This window comes from Rana temporaria, chromosome 11 (assembly GCF_905171775.1).
Source record: "Rana temporaria chromosome 11, aRanTem1.1, whole genome shotgun sequence".
In the NCBI taxonomy this organism is placed as follows: Eukaryota; Metazoa; Chordata; class Amphibia; order Anura; family Ranidae; genus Rana; species Rana temporaria.
Genome location: NC_053499.1, coordinates 19,901,479 through 19,919,871, shown reverse-complemented (window position 1 = coordinate 19,919,871; position 18,393 = coordinate 19,901,479). Strand labels below are relative to the sequence as shown.

General features: G+C 40.8%; 1 protein-coding gene across 4 annotated transcripts in view; it reads right to left on the bottom strand.

The window, feature by feature from the left end:
* SHANK2 (SH3 and multiple ankyrin repeat domains 2) overlaps positions 1–18,393 on the bottom strand; it is a 530,251-nt gene that overhangs the window by 469,920 nt on the left and 41,938 nt on the right. For all 4 annotated transcript variants that reach the window (XM_040328114.1, XM_040328117.1, XM_040328115.1 and 1 more), the window contains 5 exons: positions 17,285–17,488; positions 14,467–14,538; positions 7,370–7,478; positions 6,174–6,325; positions 3,073–3,240 (listed from right to left, as the gene is read on the bottom strand). In XM_040328114.1, coding sequence (XP_040184048.1) covers positions 3,073–3,240; positions 6,174–6,325; positions 7,370–7,478; positions 14,467–14,538; positions 17,285–17,488 — 705 coding nt within the window. The remainder of the gene's footprint in view (positions 1–3,072; positions 3,241–6,173; positions 6,326–7,369; positions 7,479–14,466; positions 14,539–17,284; positions 17,489–18,393) is intronic.

The window sequence follows — 18,393 nt, the reverse complement described above, 5'->3', positions numbered from 1 at the left end:
GCACTTCATGCTTCCCTCTGCTGCCCAGCTTTATGGAGATGCTGATTTCATTTTCCAGCAGGACTTGGCACCCACCTACACTACCAAAACTACCAATACCTGGTTTAATGATCATGGTATCACTGTGCTTGATTGGCCAGCAAACTCACCTGACTTAAACCCAATAGAGAATCTGTGTGGTATTGTCAAGAGGAAGATGAAAGACATCAGACCTAACAATGCAGACGAGCTGAAGGCCGCTATTAAAGAAACCTGGGCTTCCATAACACCTCAGTAGGGCCACAGGCTGCTTTCCTCTATGCCATGCCACATTGATGCAGTTATTCATGCAAAAGGTGCCCCGACCAAGTATTAAGTCCATACTATACTGTACTTGGACATACTTTTCAGTAAGCCAATATTTCTGTATTAAAAATCCTTTTTTTTTTGTTGGTTTTATGTAATATTCTAATTTTCTGAGATACTGAATTTTGGGTTTTCACTAGCTGTAAGCCATAATCATGAAAATTAAAAGAAAGAAATGCTTCAATCACTCTGTGTGTAGCGTATCTATATAAGATATATTGGGTTTCACTTATTGAATAGAATTACTGAAATATATGAACTATTTGATGATATTCTAATTTTATGAGATGCACTTGTACATGTCATATTTACCTGCTCTGTGTATTCATTTTGCACAGAGCAGCCTGGATTCTCCTCTACTCAGGTCCCCCACCAATGCTTCTGGCTCCTCCCCCCATAGGAAGCTGTTTGCCATGGGGCACTCATGTGTGCTCAATCCTGAGCCGGATTGTTTGCACCTATTCAGACACACAGCCCGGCTTTTCCCCCGCCCCCCACTCTCTGCTCACAGGTTTTGATTGAGCCTGTGAGAGCCAGGAGAAAAGCAGCTGCAGACGTGTACAGCGCAGGACCAAGATCAGGTTCAGGTGAGTATTTAGGGGGGCTGGTGGTGGCTAATAAAAGTATTTTTTTATTTTATTTACCTTAATGTAGAGAATGAATTAGGGTGAAAAACCTTTTACCTTAGGAAACAAATTGGTCAGTCCTTTCTTTTCAGTATATAGCAATTACTTTCAAATTAAGCTGTCCAAACCCTAGCATTCACAGTCATTTTGTCTACCCTCCATCAACTAATGTAAAGTGTCATGCAAATCACTGATAGCGTGATGGGATATTGTAGAGGACTGAGTATACTATCCCACAGAGTATCAAATAATGTGGAACCAATATGTTAAGTGATGTGCTGCCTAATTAAGGAAAAGGGAGCATGTAAAGGCCAGAGAAATTAATTATACATTGCAATTTGTGAACTAGCATGTAAGTTATAAGAGCAGTGGCTGTAAAGACACCAGAACTCACATTTATTTGCTTTATTTTATCCTCCATCATACCAAACTCTTATTTTGAAGAAAAGTAACCCAAAATGTATTAACTCTTTATGAAAAAAATTGAATGATCAGGATCGAAAGGTTTTCAGCTAAATACAAAAATTCTGTAGAACACCATCTAAACCAGTCTCTCTCCAAATGTTTATACTAGAGGAACCCTTTGTCAGGAACTATGAATCAGACTGAGACAGAAATCCAATAAAAATTGCACCTTTTAATATAATGGTAAAAATGGTACAGATCAGTAAATGTGGTCAAAACATAAGCAAGAGATCTGTAACCAAAGCAGGTAGTCAGACAGGCCAGTGATCAGGAGATCAGAGATCAGCGTAAGTCGGAGGCAGAAGAACAGGGTCAGGAACCAGAAGTGACATCAGCTGGGGAAAGCTTTCACAGGAACACAGTAGAGATTCTCCAGATACGTTGACCAAGGCGAACGCAGGAAAGGAATGAACAGGGCAGGTAATGATAACCAGGTGAGCCACTAAGGGATCAATGATTGCTGACAATCATACGGCAGCTGAGCAGTCTGAGCACATAGAAGGAAGCTGCTAAGAGCCTAGCCCTGATACCCTTGAAATAATTTTAGGGTCTCTGCATACACTGGAAAAATCTATTAATTGTGAGTTAGTGGAAAAAAATGCACCTTATATTGGTGGTCAATGAGAGGGATTCCCCCTTACAGTGGTAGAGAGATTGCCACCCTTATAAATGGCTATAAAGATGATTTTGTCATGCCGCCTGCTCTGCAAAATGGAGTTGTTCAGGGAACTGTGAAAGACCCATTAAATTGGAAGTCAATCAGCCGCAGCTGAGGGAAACCCTAGCAACTTCTAGAGGAACCCTCAGTAAAAATGACTGATCTATTCAATCCCTGTGTTTAGTCCAATCAAGGACAGATGCCAAGTCTGGACCAAACAGTAAATACCCTGTGAAAGGGGACTCCTAGAGACGTCCTAGAGACAATACCCAAGTCTTCTTGAGGAGGGAGTCCATCGTTTTGTCAATGGGGTCTGCTAATACCCCCATATCCTCAAAGACCAAGTCCATTTTTCTGGACACCTGAGAAAAAGCTGTCCAGTCTTGGCGATTTGTTCCAGACTGTGCTCTTCTTTAGGTTTTATCATTCACATTACAAGCTGATAGTTTCCACCTTCTCTGTGCCCTGAGGAATAGCCTGCATCTCCAGACTCTGTTCAAACAAAAGAGAAGAAACGAGGAGCCAGCAACTGCAAAATGGAGAGGTGACATTGCTGACTGTAACTTCTCCCTCATACGAACCCCCAGGATTTTAAGCTTCAGGAGGGGTGACGCTATAGCCAGAAGTAACAAAAGAGAAAGTTGTTTCTTTTAACATCCACTGCTCAGATTTTAATGGGGAATATGCTATGTGCGAAAGATCCCCTGGAGTTTTTGACACACTTTATTTATTTTTATTTTTTTAGGAATACCTCTCCAATACAATCTGGGTTCTTATGATGTTGAGTTGGCTAGCGTATTACTGCTCTGCCCATATGAAAAAAAAGAAAAAAGAAAAAAACAACAACTTTGTTTTGATTGTCATTTGAATGTAATAAAATATGACAAGTCGAAAGCTGTTCACACTTTAAATATCTATTTACCTGGTTTGCATTGATATATTATTTATGTAAAGAAACTCCCCAAGATCTGACCTTACCTGGTGAATTTCCTGCCAGCCATTTTCATCTTTGCAGCCAACACTGGCATGTTCATGAAGGAGCAGCTCACAGCAATAGGGGTCTCCTCCCACCATGGCGGTGTGGTAGAGAGGAGTCAGGCCACGGTTGTCCTTGTAGTCAGGAGATGCCCCCAACTCCAGCAGGGTCTACCAACAAAAGAATATAACACAGCATTTACAAAATGATCTACCTTATTGGTAATTGTAAAGAAATTGAAGTCAATCCCAAATACTGTAGGTCTGACAAAGAGAATGAGAGAAAGAGAATCCACAACATACAATCATACCAAGCATTACAAAACGCTTAGCTTCAATAATATTTCAAACACATTGAATCCCTTGCATCCCGTCTCTGGCTTCATTTCTTTCTGAGTCACTGACCCAGAAAATTTGAGGAGAAAATAAAAATTAGAGTGAAGTCGAAACTCCTGATCTGCATACCAGTTCCAGGTCAGTGACTCAAAAGCACTGAAGCAAAAGGGTCAGCATGACAGCTATGAAACATGTAATACAGGAGAAGGCCAGCGATGGTATCTACTGTTAACATATTTTTGTAAAGTTATTTGAAGCCTTGTGCTCTATAATCTATATTCCAAGGCCTCTTCCAGTAGGTAAGCTATGCATTCAAGGTCTAGGTTACACATAACACTTCTTTGCGCCAGGATCACCCACAGCAACTAATAAAATATGACAGTGGAAGGAGTCAGAAGAAAGGAAGTAAATGAAGAAACATCAAAAGGCAGAAAATAAAAGCAATTAAACAAAACCATGAAAATGAAGACATCACGGCAATTATATTACTGGCAGAACAAATAATGATTTTGCACAATGGGAATAAGTGGATATCACAGATGTTTTCATTTGATGGATAATTAAATTGAAAATATTTCTTATTTACAAAGGGAAAAAAAAGATAACTCATATGAAATTCTGTGAAGAAAGTAGAAACAGGAGGTGAAATAATTCAGCTATCAGTGAACCTCAACCTCCTAGATGAACATATAATTGCACAAGGACATTTATTCCATTTAGTGACCATCATGTGACACGGACAGGCTGATCTGCCATATAATGGGTCTGATAAGAACTCAGAGCCCCAGTAATATGCAATTTCCCTTTCTTTCACAAGGTGAATTCAGAAAGGGGAATATTATGATGCAGAATATTGCCAGCTACATTGCAGTTAATGGAACATTTCAAGACAGGTGACCCAGTAAAGAGCAGAAATATGCTGAATTAAATTCAGGCCACGAGAAACCCTGGAGGGGCACCTGATTCCTGCAGATGAGAAACGCTTCTAGAATGCTCAGCGAAACAGTTTACAACCTGAGGGTCAGAAGATTGGAAACTAGACTCATTCCAGGGCACAAACTACCATGAGAGGAGTAATAAGGCAGATTCTCTGACAAATAATGATTAGAAAGATCAAGATAGATGGATTTATATTATATACACATGATAAATGAGACTTATGACTGGCAGCTGGCTCCAATAAATATATATAAACTAAGGAAGACTAAAATTCAACTTCTTTTCTGTCTTATTTTTATCCAGTAAACTTGTCATATGGTCATACAACCTCTTTTATGTTTTTAATGTACCACGGAACCAGCCCCAATCCTTAGATAAAAAAAAACACTAATACATGTGCATATTTGTTACTGATCAATCCTAAACTACAGCGGTTATACTGGACAAAGACTCCATAAATATATACATGTTGAATAATGGATTTTATGATAGGTCTGTATGGAGTATTTATGTTTCAACAAATTAGCTATGCTTATAAGTGAATTGCGGGATTTAAAAAACAAAACAATGATATATTATATTCACCTACCGTATGCGGCTACAGCATCGATCTGAAGCTACAACTGTTCCCTGCCAACTCTAAGACCGAAAATTGAGCAGTCACATGACTGCTGATTGCTCAGTACTTGGTCTTCACTGGGTAGAGAGTGGTTATTGTCAGTCGCCTGCCCTCTGCTCTTATTCTCCAGTGCTCACTGGAGCGCTGGGCTGTGGAGGGGATAAGAGCCGCTGGGTCAGGCTCTCAGCAGCGCACTGACATTCAGGCCTCTGGGTGGATCCCAAATAACGATCCCAGCAGAGCCTGGACCGGCACGGTTATATCAGCCGACAGCTGAGTCTGGATTACAGGACTCCAAAAATAAGTGCATTCCTGCGACCCACATGCGACCCACAGAAGTATAGCTAAAAAAACGTTGGCCATACTTCTCCTTTAAGGACTTAGCAGTCTAAAAACTGTAGGCACATCTATATGGGGATAAATACAAAGTCTGAGGCAGGGACACCCAGGAACTGTCAAAATGGGTATTTTATTCAGAAAGGCAACAAACAAACAGTTTAACAGTGTTTGTAATCCCCCCCCCCCCTGTCCAGATAGACGGTCAGGGGTCATGAAGTCTCATAGGACAGTCAGGAAACTCCTCCTACAAACTTTAACCAGTGCTTGGCTGGACACTGATAGAAAAAGTCACAAGACTGCTCTAACTGCTGATGAGAAAAGGTGTTTAGCAGTTTATATTCACTAAAATAATTGCATTCCATGTTCTGTGTATGGTAGGAGACCAGATATAGTAAATGCAGGCTCCTGGGTTTAGTAACACTTTAATGATTCTAGTGCCCACTTAATAGCCAGACACTCCCAATCCAACACTGGAGGCATCTGTTTGTTTAAGAAATGCTTAACTCCAGTTGGGGGATGATTATTAACACGGGTCCCTTACAGTAGTGGTTTTCAACCTCAGTCCTCAAGTACCCCCCAATGAGCCATGTTTTCAGGTTTTCCTTTACTTTGCACAGCTGCTTTAAATCAATATCAATGACATGGTATTGATAAGGGCTATTGTATCTACGGGAAGTTTCCAAAACATGGCCCATTGGGGGTACTGGAGGACTGAGGTTGAGAACCACTGCCTTACAGGATACTGCCTTCAGTTCTTGTAAAGCTCTCCCAATCTCTCTATTCCATTTCCATTCCACCAATATCTGATATACCATGTCTTTCTCAAGGAAAATATCTGTTTGGGCTGTATCTGTGATTTCAGAGTACTTACCACAAGAGCTGTTTGCGTCTTTGCTCGAGCTGCTTTGTGCAGAGCTGTCATTCCATCCTTGCTCCTAAAGTCCAGATGAGCACCGCCATTGCAAAGAGCTTTAATCACTTCTGTAGAGTTGTCCATCTGTGCTGCCAAAGTGAATGGAGTTTCTACAAGAGGGAGACGTTATTAAGGAAATGATGCCTTGACAAACTTTTTGTATTTTTCACTTTTATAACACAAACCTGCTAAAACATCCCCCCTAAATGCAAGAGCTCATTAAATCTCAATAAAACCCTAAAATATACCCTGCGTGATTATGAACAAAAAGTTAAGTTTTTTGGACATGTGACACAAGGCCTATCATTTATACAGTAGAGGAAGGAGGAGGGGGGAGAACTTTCAAGAGATGGCACCGCCTCCTGGAAGTGGGGAAGGGTACCTGTCAAAAACAGGTACCCATTCTCCCTTTCCCCTCAAAGGTGCCAAATGTGCCACCGGAGGAGGGGAGGAAGCAGATAAACGGAGGTTCCACTTTTGGGTGGAGTTCCGCTTTAAACTACTGTATGCAAAGTATTTGAATTGATAAACCGCAATGTTTTTTTTTTTTTTTGCATGAAATACCATATTGAAGTTTCCAATTAAGAAATCCCTCATTGCAGATGGCCTAGGTCAGCAGAGAGAATAATTGGACACTCTAAAACTGGCCTAATACTGAGCAAATTTAATGCAGATTTGTTGCTCTACTCGCTCAGTCATTTTGGATGCGACGACCACACAGGATATATGCTCACTGAACGGTGTCTAGTGCCCCCACTAGTATAGTGCAGTAGTCATTGTTCACACAAGCGCATTTCAGTCCACTCTCCTTGGCTGCCAGGTTACACCGATGTCACATAAGCCGTTCTCTTATAGTAACAAAGGCTGGACCAACCTAATATTCCAAGCATGGAGCCTACAGGTGTCCGTTTTTTTATGGTTTTCTTTATAGAACATGAGTAAATACTAAAGAGGTGGTAAAATGTCTTATACAAGTTATACACAGGATACATTGTTATATAAAAAAATGTGCTTGTGGTTAAACCAAAGAAATCCAATCCAAATGGCATACTTATTAACACTGAATAATCAAATTATCACTTGGTTGCAATTATAATTAAAACAGAATCAATGTCTAGACAGAAACTATAGCAATGCTCGCCAGGTTTCCTTACCGCCACTTTCTGGGTCATGGTAATTTGGGTCCAGCCCCCGATCTAACATTTTGCAGATTTTCTCCACAGAACAGTGCTGAATGTAGTCCATCAATTTCCTCAAGTTAGCCTAAAAAGATAAGAGGCAGCCAATTAATGGGTAACTAAAAAGGTTTCTGCCCAATATATTTTAACTTGTTGTGAGGTTTGTCTCACCAGTCAGCAGCAGAGAACAGGACAGAACTCCTCTGACAGATTGTGCGCTACTCTGTGCAGCCACAGGGACGTTCGTCTCTGCACCAAACACCCCCCCCCCCCCATCTTAGCAGCCGGCAGCAGAGTGGAGAAAATAACTCCTTTGCTGCCTGTCTCAGCCATTGGCATCGGCAGCAGAGAGGACGACAGAAATCCTGACACTCTCTGCAGCACCCCCTTATCGCTGCCCACCCCCCAACCCGACCTTAAAAAAAGAAAGAAAAAAGAGCCATTTTGCGGTGCTTTTGAAGAGCTTTGGAATTGCTTCCCATTCATTTCAATGGACAGGGGTGCTTTTCAAAGCGCTTTAAACATGCCCCAAAGATGCTGCTTGCAGGACTTTTTGCACCGCCTTGCCAGTGCACTGCTCCAGTGTGAAAGCTTCCACTGAAATAAATGGGAAGCAGTTTTCAGGCGCTATTTTTAGCGCAAAAGCGCCTGAAAAGCGCCTCAGTGTGAAAGGGGTCTAAGGCTCTTTTCTTCATATGCCTGGTGTGGTTCCTTTGACCAAAGGAACCACACCATAACACTATAGGTGAGTGGGCAACCAACCTGTTTGTTGGATCCCTCATATTAGCTTATTTAATTTTTTTGACACTATTATTAAGTCCTGGACGAAAGGAATAAATGTTTTAGCACCACATCCTAATATTAATAATTATTATTTTTATTTTTTGTTTCTTTGGGTGCACTGTGCTGTAGGGGGTGGGGGACTCTTGACATCTGATGGTGGTGGGGGGGGGCTGCTCTGGACATCTAGTCTTATGCCGCGTACAAACGACCATTTTTTTTTTTTAATGTCATTAAAAACGATCGTGTGTGGGCTCCGGAGCATTTTTCACGGTGGCCATTAAAAATTTAGAACATGCTCTAATTTTTCACGACGTTTTTAACGTTGTAAAAACTGGTCGTGTGTGGGCTTTAGCGACGTGACAAATTAATTTATGAGACGGGAGCGCTCGTTCTGGTAAAACTAGCGCTCGTAATGGAGTAAGCACATTCATCACGCTGTAACAGACTGAAAAGCGCAAATCGTCTCTCACCAAAGTTTTACTAAAACGCGGTAACACGAAATCAGCAAAAGCAGACCCAAGGGTGGCGCCATCCGAATGAAAATTCCCCTTTATAGTGCCGTCGTACGTGTTGCACGTCACCGCACTTTGCTAGAGGTAGGCTGTAGGCAAGGCCGTTTTAACGATCAGGTTGAAAAAAACATTGTTTTTTCTAGACCATTAAAAACGTAATTTTTTACAACCCGAAAAACGGTCGTGTGTACGCGGCATTACAGATGCAACAATAATGTGGATGTGACCCACAATGCAATTGATTTTGACACCCCCGCTCTACACTTTTTTAATCCTTTGTTTGGACAGACACATCCAGGTACAATAAATAATGAAGATCTGCTTGCACAGTACATCCAGGGTTAACTCTGGAAAACACAACTGCCCAGCCCCCTCATAAACAAAGAGAACTATCTAGGATTTGTTTCTTACTGGAGGGTCCAGAATAGGGCATCATAAAAAGCTTAGCTCCAGTTTTAATTTTTTGCTATGTGAATGCGGACATGTGACAAGTAGAAATACCAATTTGGCTGCAAAATTGGAAAAAGTATCGTTTGTTAACAGAATACAGTTTTCTTCTTACTTTGTTCTTGTTTTCTCTCCTTGCATTGTGCACATCCTATAGAAACCACTTGCTGACTGTATACTGTATGTATATGGTGGCAAGGCAGCTCTACTGCACTGTATCACGTACCTAATACGTGATCCAGCACTTCTGAATTGGGGCACACAGGGAGCCAATCAGTGGGTAGTCTGCCCATGTAATCACTGCTATGGGTATATGTGACGTCAGGGCCGGGGAGGGGGAGTAAGGGCATCAGAGTGTTGGGAAAGGTGAGAAGTGTTGTCACTCTTTGCATCACATCTAAAGTCCAAATGTAGAAAATAAAGGGAGTCTCGCAGTGGTGACAAGGTCTTTTTAAACTTAGCTTCATATTCATACAAAAAAGTGCTTACAAATCTACCTGCTTGCTAGAAAGGGAAAATATGAAATATTCATGTGCAATATTATATATTTATCAGACTGAGAAAATGAAAAACCCAATTAAACATTTATTTTCTATCCCTGTACATAATAAATAATGAAGATGTATACAAAATCCAATATAACTAGCCAAACACTCCTTTAAATACCTTACATGTTTTGTTGCGCAACAAAACAACAATTATTACAGAATGTCTGATGTATAATTTCCTCCTTTAAAGCTGGCCATAGACGGTGCAGTTTTCTTTCCTGGGACCACGGGAGCGGGGGGAGTCCCCCTACCCCTCTAACCGCGTTATTTCTCTCTTCTCTTCACAACCCCCTCCCCCTTTCCTTTCCCACCTTTCTCCCCTTTCCTTTCCCACCTTTCTCCCCTTTCCCTTCCCCCTCTTTTTCTTCTTCAGCGGAATAATAACCACTACTGGGACTACTTCTTTCCATCCAACATTCTATATATTGTTCTATTATTATTATACTTCTTTATAGAACCAATTCCGCATTAACCATTCGCCGTAGGGGGTACCATTTCTCCAGCGGCTTGGTTTACACCCGGCCATCGACCTATTGGGTGAGCAATTTGTTTTTATTTACGGTCTGCCTATGTTTCCTTTTGCTGAATTATAATCGTATAAGGCCGCGTACACAAGGTCGGACAAAACCGATGAGAATGGACCGAGGTTCAGTTTCATCGGTCCAAACCGACCGTGTGTATAGCCCATCGGTCTGTTGTCCTTCGGTCCAAAATTTTAAATCATGCTTCAAAATCGAACCGATGGCCCGCTGCCCGATCGGTCCAAACCGATGGTTAGTACAGAAAGCATCGGTTCAAAACACGCGCATGCTCAGAATCAAGTCAACGCATGCTTGGAAGCATTGAACTTCGTTTTATTCAGCACGTCGTGTGTTTGACGTCACCGCGTTCTGACCCGATCGGTTTTTGGAACGATGGTGTGTACGCACATCAGACCATCAGGCCACTTCAGCGGTGAACCGATGGAAATGGCCCGTCGGACCATTCTCATTGGTTTGGCACGACCGTGTTTCCTCATTGAGTAACGAGGAAATAGAGAACATGTTCTCTATTTGGCACGACGAGATTCTCGTCGGTTTCCTCGGCCGAAAGTGTACACACGGCCGGGTTTCTCGGCAGAATACAGCTCCGATCGAGTTTCTGGCTGAATTCTGCCGAGAAACTCGGTCGTGTGTACGGGGCCTCAGTCTTTCAATGGTAATTTATTTGTCCTGCTTTATTTAATATTTGTCTTTTAGATTATTCCTCCTGAGGAAGCGGTGTTTGTACCGTGAAACTAGTAGAGGAAAGATCAATTTATGAGACACACTCCATCAACAGATATCTCTTGGGGGAACCCTGAGTATTTGTATATCGATTATTCATTTTTTTCTCATGAATTTTTTTTCATTTTTATATGCACTAATTAATTAATTTTATCTAAGAATTACATTTTTGTTAATCAGTACCGAGATATTCCACAACAACTTTAGGTGGGAATATTTTCTGGTCAGCTTCAGCAACTGCCCTCATATTCCAACCTTTCCCCGTTTCTCTATGCTAATATGTATGATGGTACTTCAAAAGCCAGCATAAAGGAATAGTAGTGGTTTAAAAAAAGCACTTGTGGGTTTAAGGCTTAGATGACAATTATACAAAAAAAAGGATTAGTTAGGAGCGTGGCAGGGGGTGTGTCCTATGCCTACATACTTTTGTCAACAGGTGTCCCTCGTTCCCATCTCAAAAAGTTGGGAGGTATGTTTAAGAAATTACAATAACCAGCAAGTTTGTTTACATGTGATCAGTTGTGATTGGACATAGCTGATCACATGGTAAGGGGCCGATGTGATGTGCCATTTGCTATGATCTGTGATCAGCTGTGCAATCATAGAGCATGCCACAAGCATGGTTCTGAGAGGACGTCCATAGACGTCCTCCCAGAACTGGACAGCCACACTGTAGCTGTGTTTTAGCTATAGCGTGGTTGGGAAGTAGTTAAAGTATAACTAAAGACAGGTTTTATTGCTGTCTGTGCTCCTGTTAAAGTGAACCGCCCTCTCTATTTGTCAAGTTTACCATTATCATTGAAAGTGAAAGTAAAAGAAAAATCACAAATTTTGGGTTGTCCCCAGAAAAGTAATAGAGGGAAAATCTTCCAAGAGATTCCCTTAATTTGCAGGGATTTCCTCTGACTTCCTGTTTAGTTATGGGACAGGAAGTGAAGGGAAATCTCTGCAATGGGACACAGATGGCAAAAAAAAATCTGACAGGGGGTTATAACCCTACCCTTACGCTATCGAAAATGAAAAAAACAAAAGTGTTGATTATATTTTTTTTAGCAGAAAATAAAAATCCCAGAGGTGATCAAATACCACCAAAAGAAAGCTCTATTTGTGGGAACAAAATGATAAAAAATTAGTTTGGGTACAGTGTAGCATGACATTCAACGTGCAACATGACTGAAAGCTGAAAATTGGTCTGGGCAGGAAGGTGTAAAGGTGCCCTGTATGGAAGTGATTAAATGTGCAGGCAATGCATATACCTAGATATGTTCCACCTTCAGAAAAATCCCCTACAGTTTTTTTGAAATTCCACAGGGCTTATGTAAGTTGTCATATAAAAATAAATCATGCTCAATCAAGTTTTTTTTTTGTTTAGTTCACTTACTATATATTGGGCTTCCATCCAAAATGCCTCAACTATAATTCACCAAATAATTATATATAATCCCAAATACAAGTATGTGCATTAATATGACTCATACGAAGACTCAGGAAGAACCAAATTAAATAACAACTATACAATCATCATGTCATTTTTATTGTATCAAAGTAGATCACAAAAAATAACTGTTCTCAGCTACAAAACCTGTATGTTTAGATGAGCGAGAATTACAGCATTGCTTGATGACTAAGTGCCATGGGAATTTTACCTTACCAACCCACGTGGGCTCACAGAGCACCTCCACAATATTGTAAGGGAGGGGAGAGGCAGATGCTTTATTTGTATCTTTTTATAAGAAAGCTAAAAATATTTTAGAAGAACTTTAGAAGAACTTGGTCTTTTGAAATCAGAGGGCCAAATCCACAAAAGGGATACAACGGCGTAATTGCTGTAACGCCGTCGTATCCCTGTTTCTATCTTTGGAACTGATCCACAGAATCAGTTTTCCATAGTTAGGCAGAAGATCCGACATGTGTAAGGGACTTACACTGCCGGATCTTAGGATGCAGTACCGCATCGGCCGCTGGGGGCATTTCGTGTCGAAATGCCGCCTCGGGTATGCAACTTAGCACTTACGGAGATCCACGAAGCTTTTCAGCTTCGTTTTTTCTCTGTAAGTTTTCGTTTGCATATGCAAAATTAGGGCTGCTTTTACATGGTGTAAAGTTAGTACACCATGTAAAAGCAGACCTTTCTGTCCAGCGACGCGATTTTTTTTAAATTTTGAATTTTTTTTTTTACGCCGTATCTTTTTTTTTTCCCGACGCAACTTTATTGACCCGTTGCAATCCACAAAGCTCGGCGTAACGTAATTTCGCGCTATGCACATCGGGAAAATGACGTCACGAGCATGCGCAGTATGGCCGGCGCGGGAGCGCGCCTAATTTAAATGGGAATCGCCCCCATTTGAATAGGAACGCCTTGCGATGGCGGAATTTAAGTTACACAGCCCAAAATTTCTAGGTAAGTGCTTTGTGGATCGGGCACTTAGGTAGAAATTTTAAGGCAGTGTAACTTAAATGGAAAAAATTAAGTTAGGCACGATCTTTGTGGATTTGGCCCAAAGTTTGTCTCTTGGATATATTTTATCATGCATCTCTGTCCTGTTACTGGCCAGGCAAAAAAATATAAAAAAAGCTTAAAAATAAATGTAGCCACCACATCTAAAGACTAGTAAGCTGTATTACATTTTTTTATTATTACCTGTGCTTTAAAGGATAAGTTCATCTTTTGGAACATGTAACATATTCCAACTTCTGCTGCCCCTCCCCTAATCCCCAGCCTGTATGGAGGTACGAGCTGAAAGCTGCAGGGCTGCAGAAGACATTGCACCTATAATCTACTGATCACAAGTGCTATGCTTTGTAGGCTCCCACAGGAAAAATTATAAATGCACATTTTTTTTTTCAGCAAAAATATATGCATTATTTTTTCTATAAAGGTGAACTTTAAGCACATCCAAACCATGGAAGCTCTCCATTGTTGACTGTACCTGTCTCAATCTGCATAACGCACGCACAGAGTTATGAAAAGGCCCTAAAAAGAATCAGCTAAAAAGCGTATACTGAAAAACTACTATGTGAGAACCCTTAATAAGAAAGGCGGCATTCTATGGCCCCGTACACACGACCGAGTTTCTCGGCAGAATTCAGCCAGAAACTCGGTTCAGAGCTGAATTCTGCCGAGAAACCCGGCCGTGTGTACACTTTCGGACGAGGAAGCCGACGAGGACATGTTCTCTATTTCCTCGTTGTTCTATGGGAGAACTCGGCCCGCCGAGCTCCTCGGCGGCTCCAGGACTGAACATGCCGAGGAACTCGATGTGTTTGGCACGTCGAGTTCCTCGGCCGTGTGTACGGGGCCTTAGACTCCCAAATTACATACTATTTCTAGAGGCAGGGAGCCCAATGCATTCACACAATGGACATCTCTGGCATGGTCCCTGTGTGCGAGGTAAAAACAAGTATTTAAAACCTCCACCGTAGTAACCACTGTGCGTAAAATGAAAGTGGCAATGAATGTACAGTACATGTAAAAAAAAAAAAGTAACGTTCATTCTATGACAGAATATGTAACATACTCTTGTATGTAGTTTGGCAATCTGTTTCTCGTCAATACTGGATTGCTTGTACAGCCTCTTTTTATATCGAAACTGGAAGAAAAAAAATGACAGCAAAGACTATTAACAATCTATGACAAGTGTTAACAATATTAATTATTAAAATTATTTTTAATATTTTAACCCATAGTAACAATACAAACATAGGCACATATAAAACTGTGCTACTGTAGGAATAAAAGAAAAAATATTTGAAGGGGTTGTAAAGGTTCGTTTTTTATTTTCTGAATAGGTTCCTTTAAGCTAGTGCATTGTTGGTTCACTTACCTTTTCCTTCAATTTCCCTTCTAAATGTCATTTTTCTTTGTCTGAATTTCTCACTTCCTGTTCCTCCTCAGTAAGCTTGCCCCCATGTTCTGGTTGGGGGTTAGTCAGCTAGAACAGCTTACTGAGGAGGAACAGGAAGTGAGAAATTCAGACAAAGAAAAAAAACATTTAGAAATGAAATTAAAGGAAAAGGTAAGTGAACCAACAATGCACTAGCTTAACCCTCCTGGCGGTATTCCCGAGCGTGACTCGGGGTGGATTTTTTGTGCCAAAATCGGTAACCCCGAGTCACGCTCGGGGTAGCTATGCAGAGCCTGCAGCGCGCGCTGGCTTACCTTGTTCCTGGATCCAGCAATGCCACCGCGCTATGTGAGCGAGCGGGTGCTCGCTCGATTCACACAGTGTCCTTCTGTGCCGCCGATCTCCGTTCCCTGCGACGTTACGACGCACGGGGGCGGAGATCGGCGCCAAATTCAAAAAGGTAAACAAACACATTACATACAGTATACTGTAATCATATAGATTACAGCACTGTATGTAAAAAATGCACACCCCCCTTGTCCCTAGTGGTCTGCCCAGTGTCCTACATGTACTTTTATATAATAAAAACTGTTCTTTCTCCCTGCAAACTGTATATTGTCCATAGCAACCAAATGTCAAAAATGGTTTTAGATCAGCTAGAAAACAGCGATAATAAATTATAATCACTTGCAGAATTGTGCGATATCGATTTGTGGGGAAATTCGTCAAAAAAAAAAAAATAATGACAGCAACAATTCTGCAACTGAGCAAATTTCAATGATTTTGAGTTGATTACATTATTGAATAATTTTTATTAGAATTATATTATTGTTATAATTATTTATTATATTATAATTTATAATTTTGTTTTTAAAAAAATGTCATACCCGGGATGCCTATTAGACTCTGGTTTGGTCAGATTTAAGTGAGCTTTTCCTAAGAATTACAGACCTACAGTATAAAACGCCAAATTTCCTTGCAAATAATGGTACCGCTTTCAGCATCTTTTTTCTGAAAGAATCATACCGCCAGGGAGGTTAGGAACCTATTTAGAAAGTAAAAAATAAATCTTTACAACCCCTTTAAGGTTTGCATACTTTTTTGTTTCCTCTATTCTGTGCATCACAGTTATCATGCTATATAAAAATGCAGACACTTGCCATTGTGGACCTTGCTTAACAAATTTTTGCTTAACATTTTTCAGGTGGTCTAATACCCCCCCCCCCCCCCCATTTACCTTTGCTTCGCATTACTCACTGTCCATTATTTCTTCCCCTTTGTTAAAATCCTAAGCAATTCTCTTGGTGGATCGATAATGGTTTCACTGACATTCATTCTTTGTTCACCCCTACTAGAATAATAACTTTTGAAGTTCTCAGATCCTCTCATAATATTCCCTTGCGGGAATATTATAGTTATCTACAACTTAGACACTACCTTCGCAGGAAGGTACTATGGCTCACATTTGGTGGGCATGTCCTAGGGTGTGCAGATTGTGGACCAGGGTTTACACCCTCCTTCATAACATGTTTCACACTAACCTCAAAAGAGAGCCCTACGAGGCTCTCTTTGTAAGCCAATCTCTGCTTCGTTCTGAACGCCAACTGGCTCTGCATCTTTTTACTGCAACTAAGTTGACCATTGGGAGAGCTTGGAAAACCCCTGTGCTTAGCTTTGAAGCAGTCAAGAATCGTGTGAACGATATTATGATAAATGAGAAATTGACAGCCTTTGCCTCAAATACCCATAATACATTTCTCAAGGTCTGGCAGCCGTGGATTACATACATACATCCTTCCAGGTTTGTTAATAATTCAATTTGAGCGATCTCCCATTGCACACCCCGTTGGACTCCTTCCCCTCTTTCTCTTCTTTTCTTGGCTTCTTTCCTCTTTGTTTTTCTTTTTACTTATCTTTCTTGCTTTCGCTCTAGTTCTTTTTTCCTTCATGTATAAATGTCTTTCTTACTCACCAGGCCACCAGACATTGGTTTGGTGAGGATGGTTACAGTGATAACATCTTAAAATTTGCATATCGTAAGATTAAGTACATGAATACACATTCTCTGCCAGCTGTATAATTTTGAACTTTATTTTAATTTTTTTATTAACAAGTTTGGATACCCAGGTCTTAGTCCATCATGCATCACAGTTTTGGAGTATTAAACTCTTTTCATCAAGGACTTAAGGACTTTAGTTAACATTTTAATCACATTTGTGAATTATGTAATGTTCTTTTCAGCGTCCCTCTGTTGGGACCCTTTTCTTTATGCCATGTTTTTATGTAACCATCTCTTTGTTGATTTAATTTGATGATTTTATTTCTTGCAATAAAATCCTTTTGTAAAAGAAAAATGCAGACACACCCTGCAGAAACTGAACCCAGTACCCCAACACTGCACGGTGCTAACTACCAAGCTATAAGTGTTCCTTGCACCTCATCTACCTGAACAATTTAGCAATACATAGTGGTTTGTAGTCTGTGCACATACCTCCAAGGAAGGCACGCCTCTGCTCATAGGCTGAGGATATTCCCGCAGCAGTCGTTCTTCATCGAGGAACTTTCCTTCTCTTCCATTACTGTAGGGTTGGTAAAGGCCATAATTGAGGACATCCTTCAGACTTTGGTTGAGGGTGCACAAGATCCTCTGTTTTGCCACCCAAACGGTGGCATTGGGATTAAACCTGACGCATTTCTGCAATAGATATAAAGAGAATTGTTAATTGTGTGACTCCAACTGATGTCCAAAAATATACCTGGAATGGTACTGTGTGGCAGGAAAAGCAAATGAGGTACATCAGATTTCAACCTGCTCTGGTCCAAAAGCCAGCTTGTGACATGAAAGCCAACTGAGTAAATCAGTGACATTGCTAGATGGAGTCCTTCAAGTGTATAAAAATCAAGAAACAAAAAAAAAATGTAATCTATTGCAGTTTAGGGGTGACAAAGCTCACTTGCTGTACTGCATCTATGGAGGAAGTGTACAGTCACCCTAGGCAACTCAGTCATAATTTAAACTGTAAAACACCTCCACCTCTCCTCATCTCCATAACATAGGGGAAAGTGTTCCGTAGTTCACAGCGGTGAATTGGGAAGGACTGGAAACATTTCTTGAGATTCCAGGCAGGGTGCACAGAAAGTTGTATACAGTAAAACCTTGGATTGCGAACATAATTATTTCCAAAAACATGCTTGTAATCCAAAGCACTTGTATATCAAAGCAAATTTTCCCATAAGAAATAATGGAAACTCAAATGATTCATTCCACAACCATTTATTCATAGGTCCTTCAGTTTATAGTCCATATAAAAAGATTATAGCAATTTGGTTGTGTAACCATAAAATGTCCATCCACAAATGGAAGCCTCCACAAGGGTATTAGAAGCAAAACCCAGCAGGAGCTACAGAGTATAAAAGAGAAGAGGGTGCCTCTAAGACCCCTTTCACACTGGAGTAATTTTTCAGGCGCTTTAGCTCTAAAAATAGCGCCTGAAAAAAGCCTCATTGCAAACCCAGTGTGAAAGCCAGAGTGCTTTCACACTGGGGCGCTGCGCTGGCAGGGTGTCCAAAAAATTCCTGCAAGCAGCTTTTTTCCAGTGC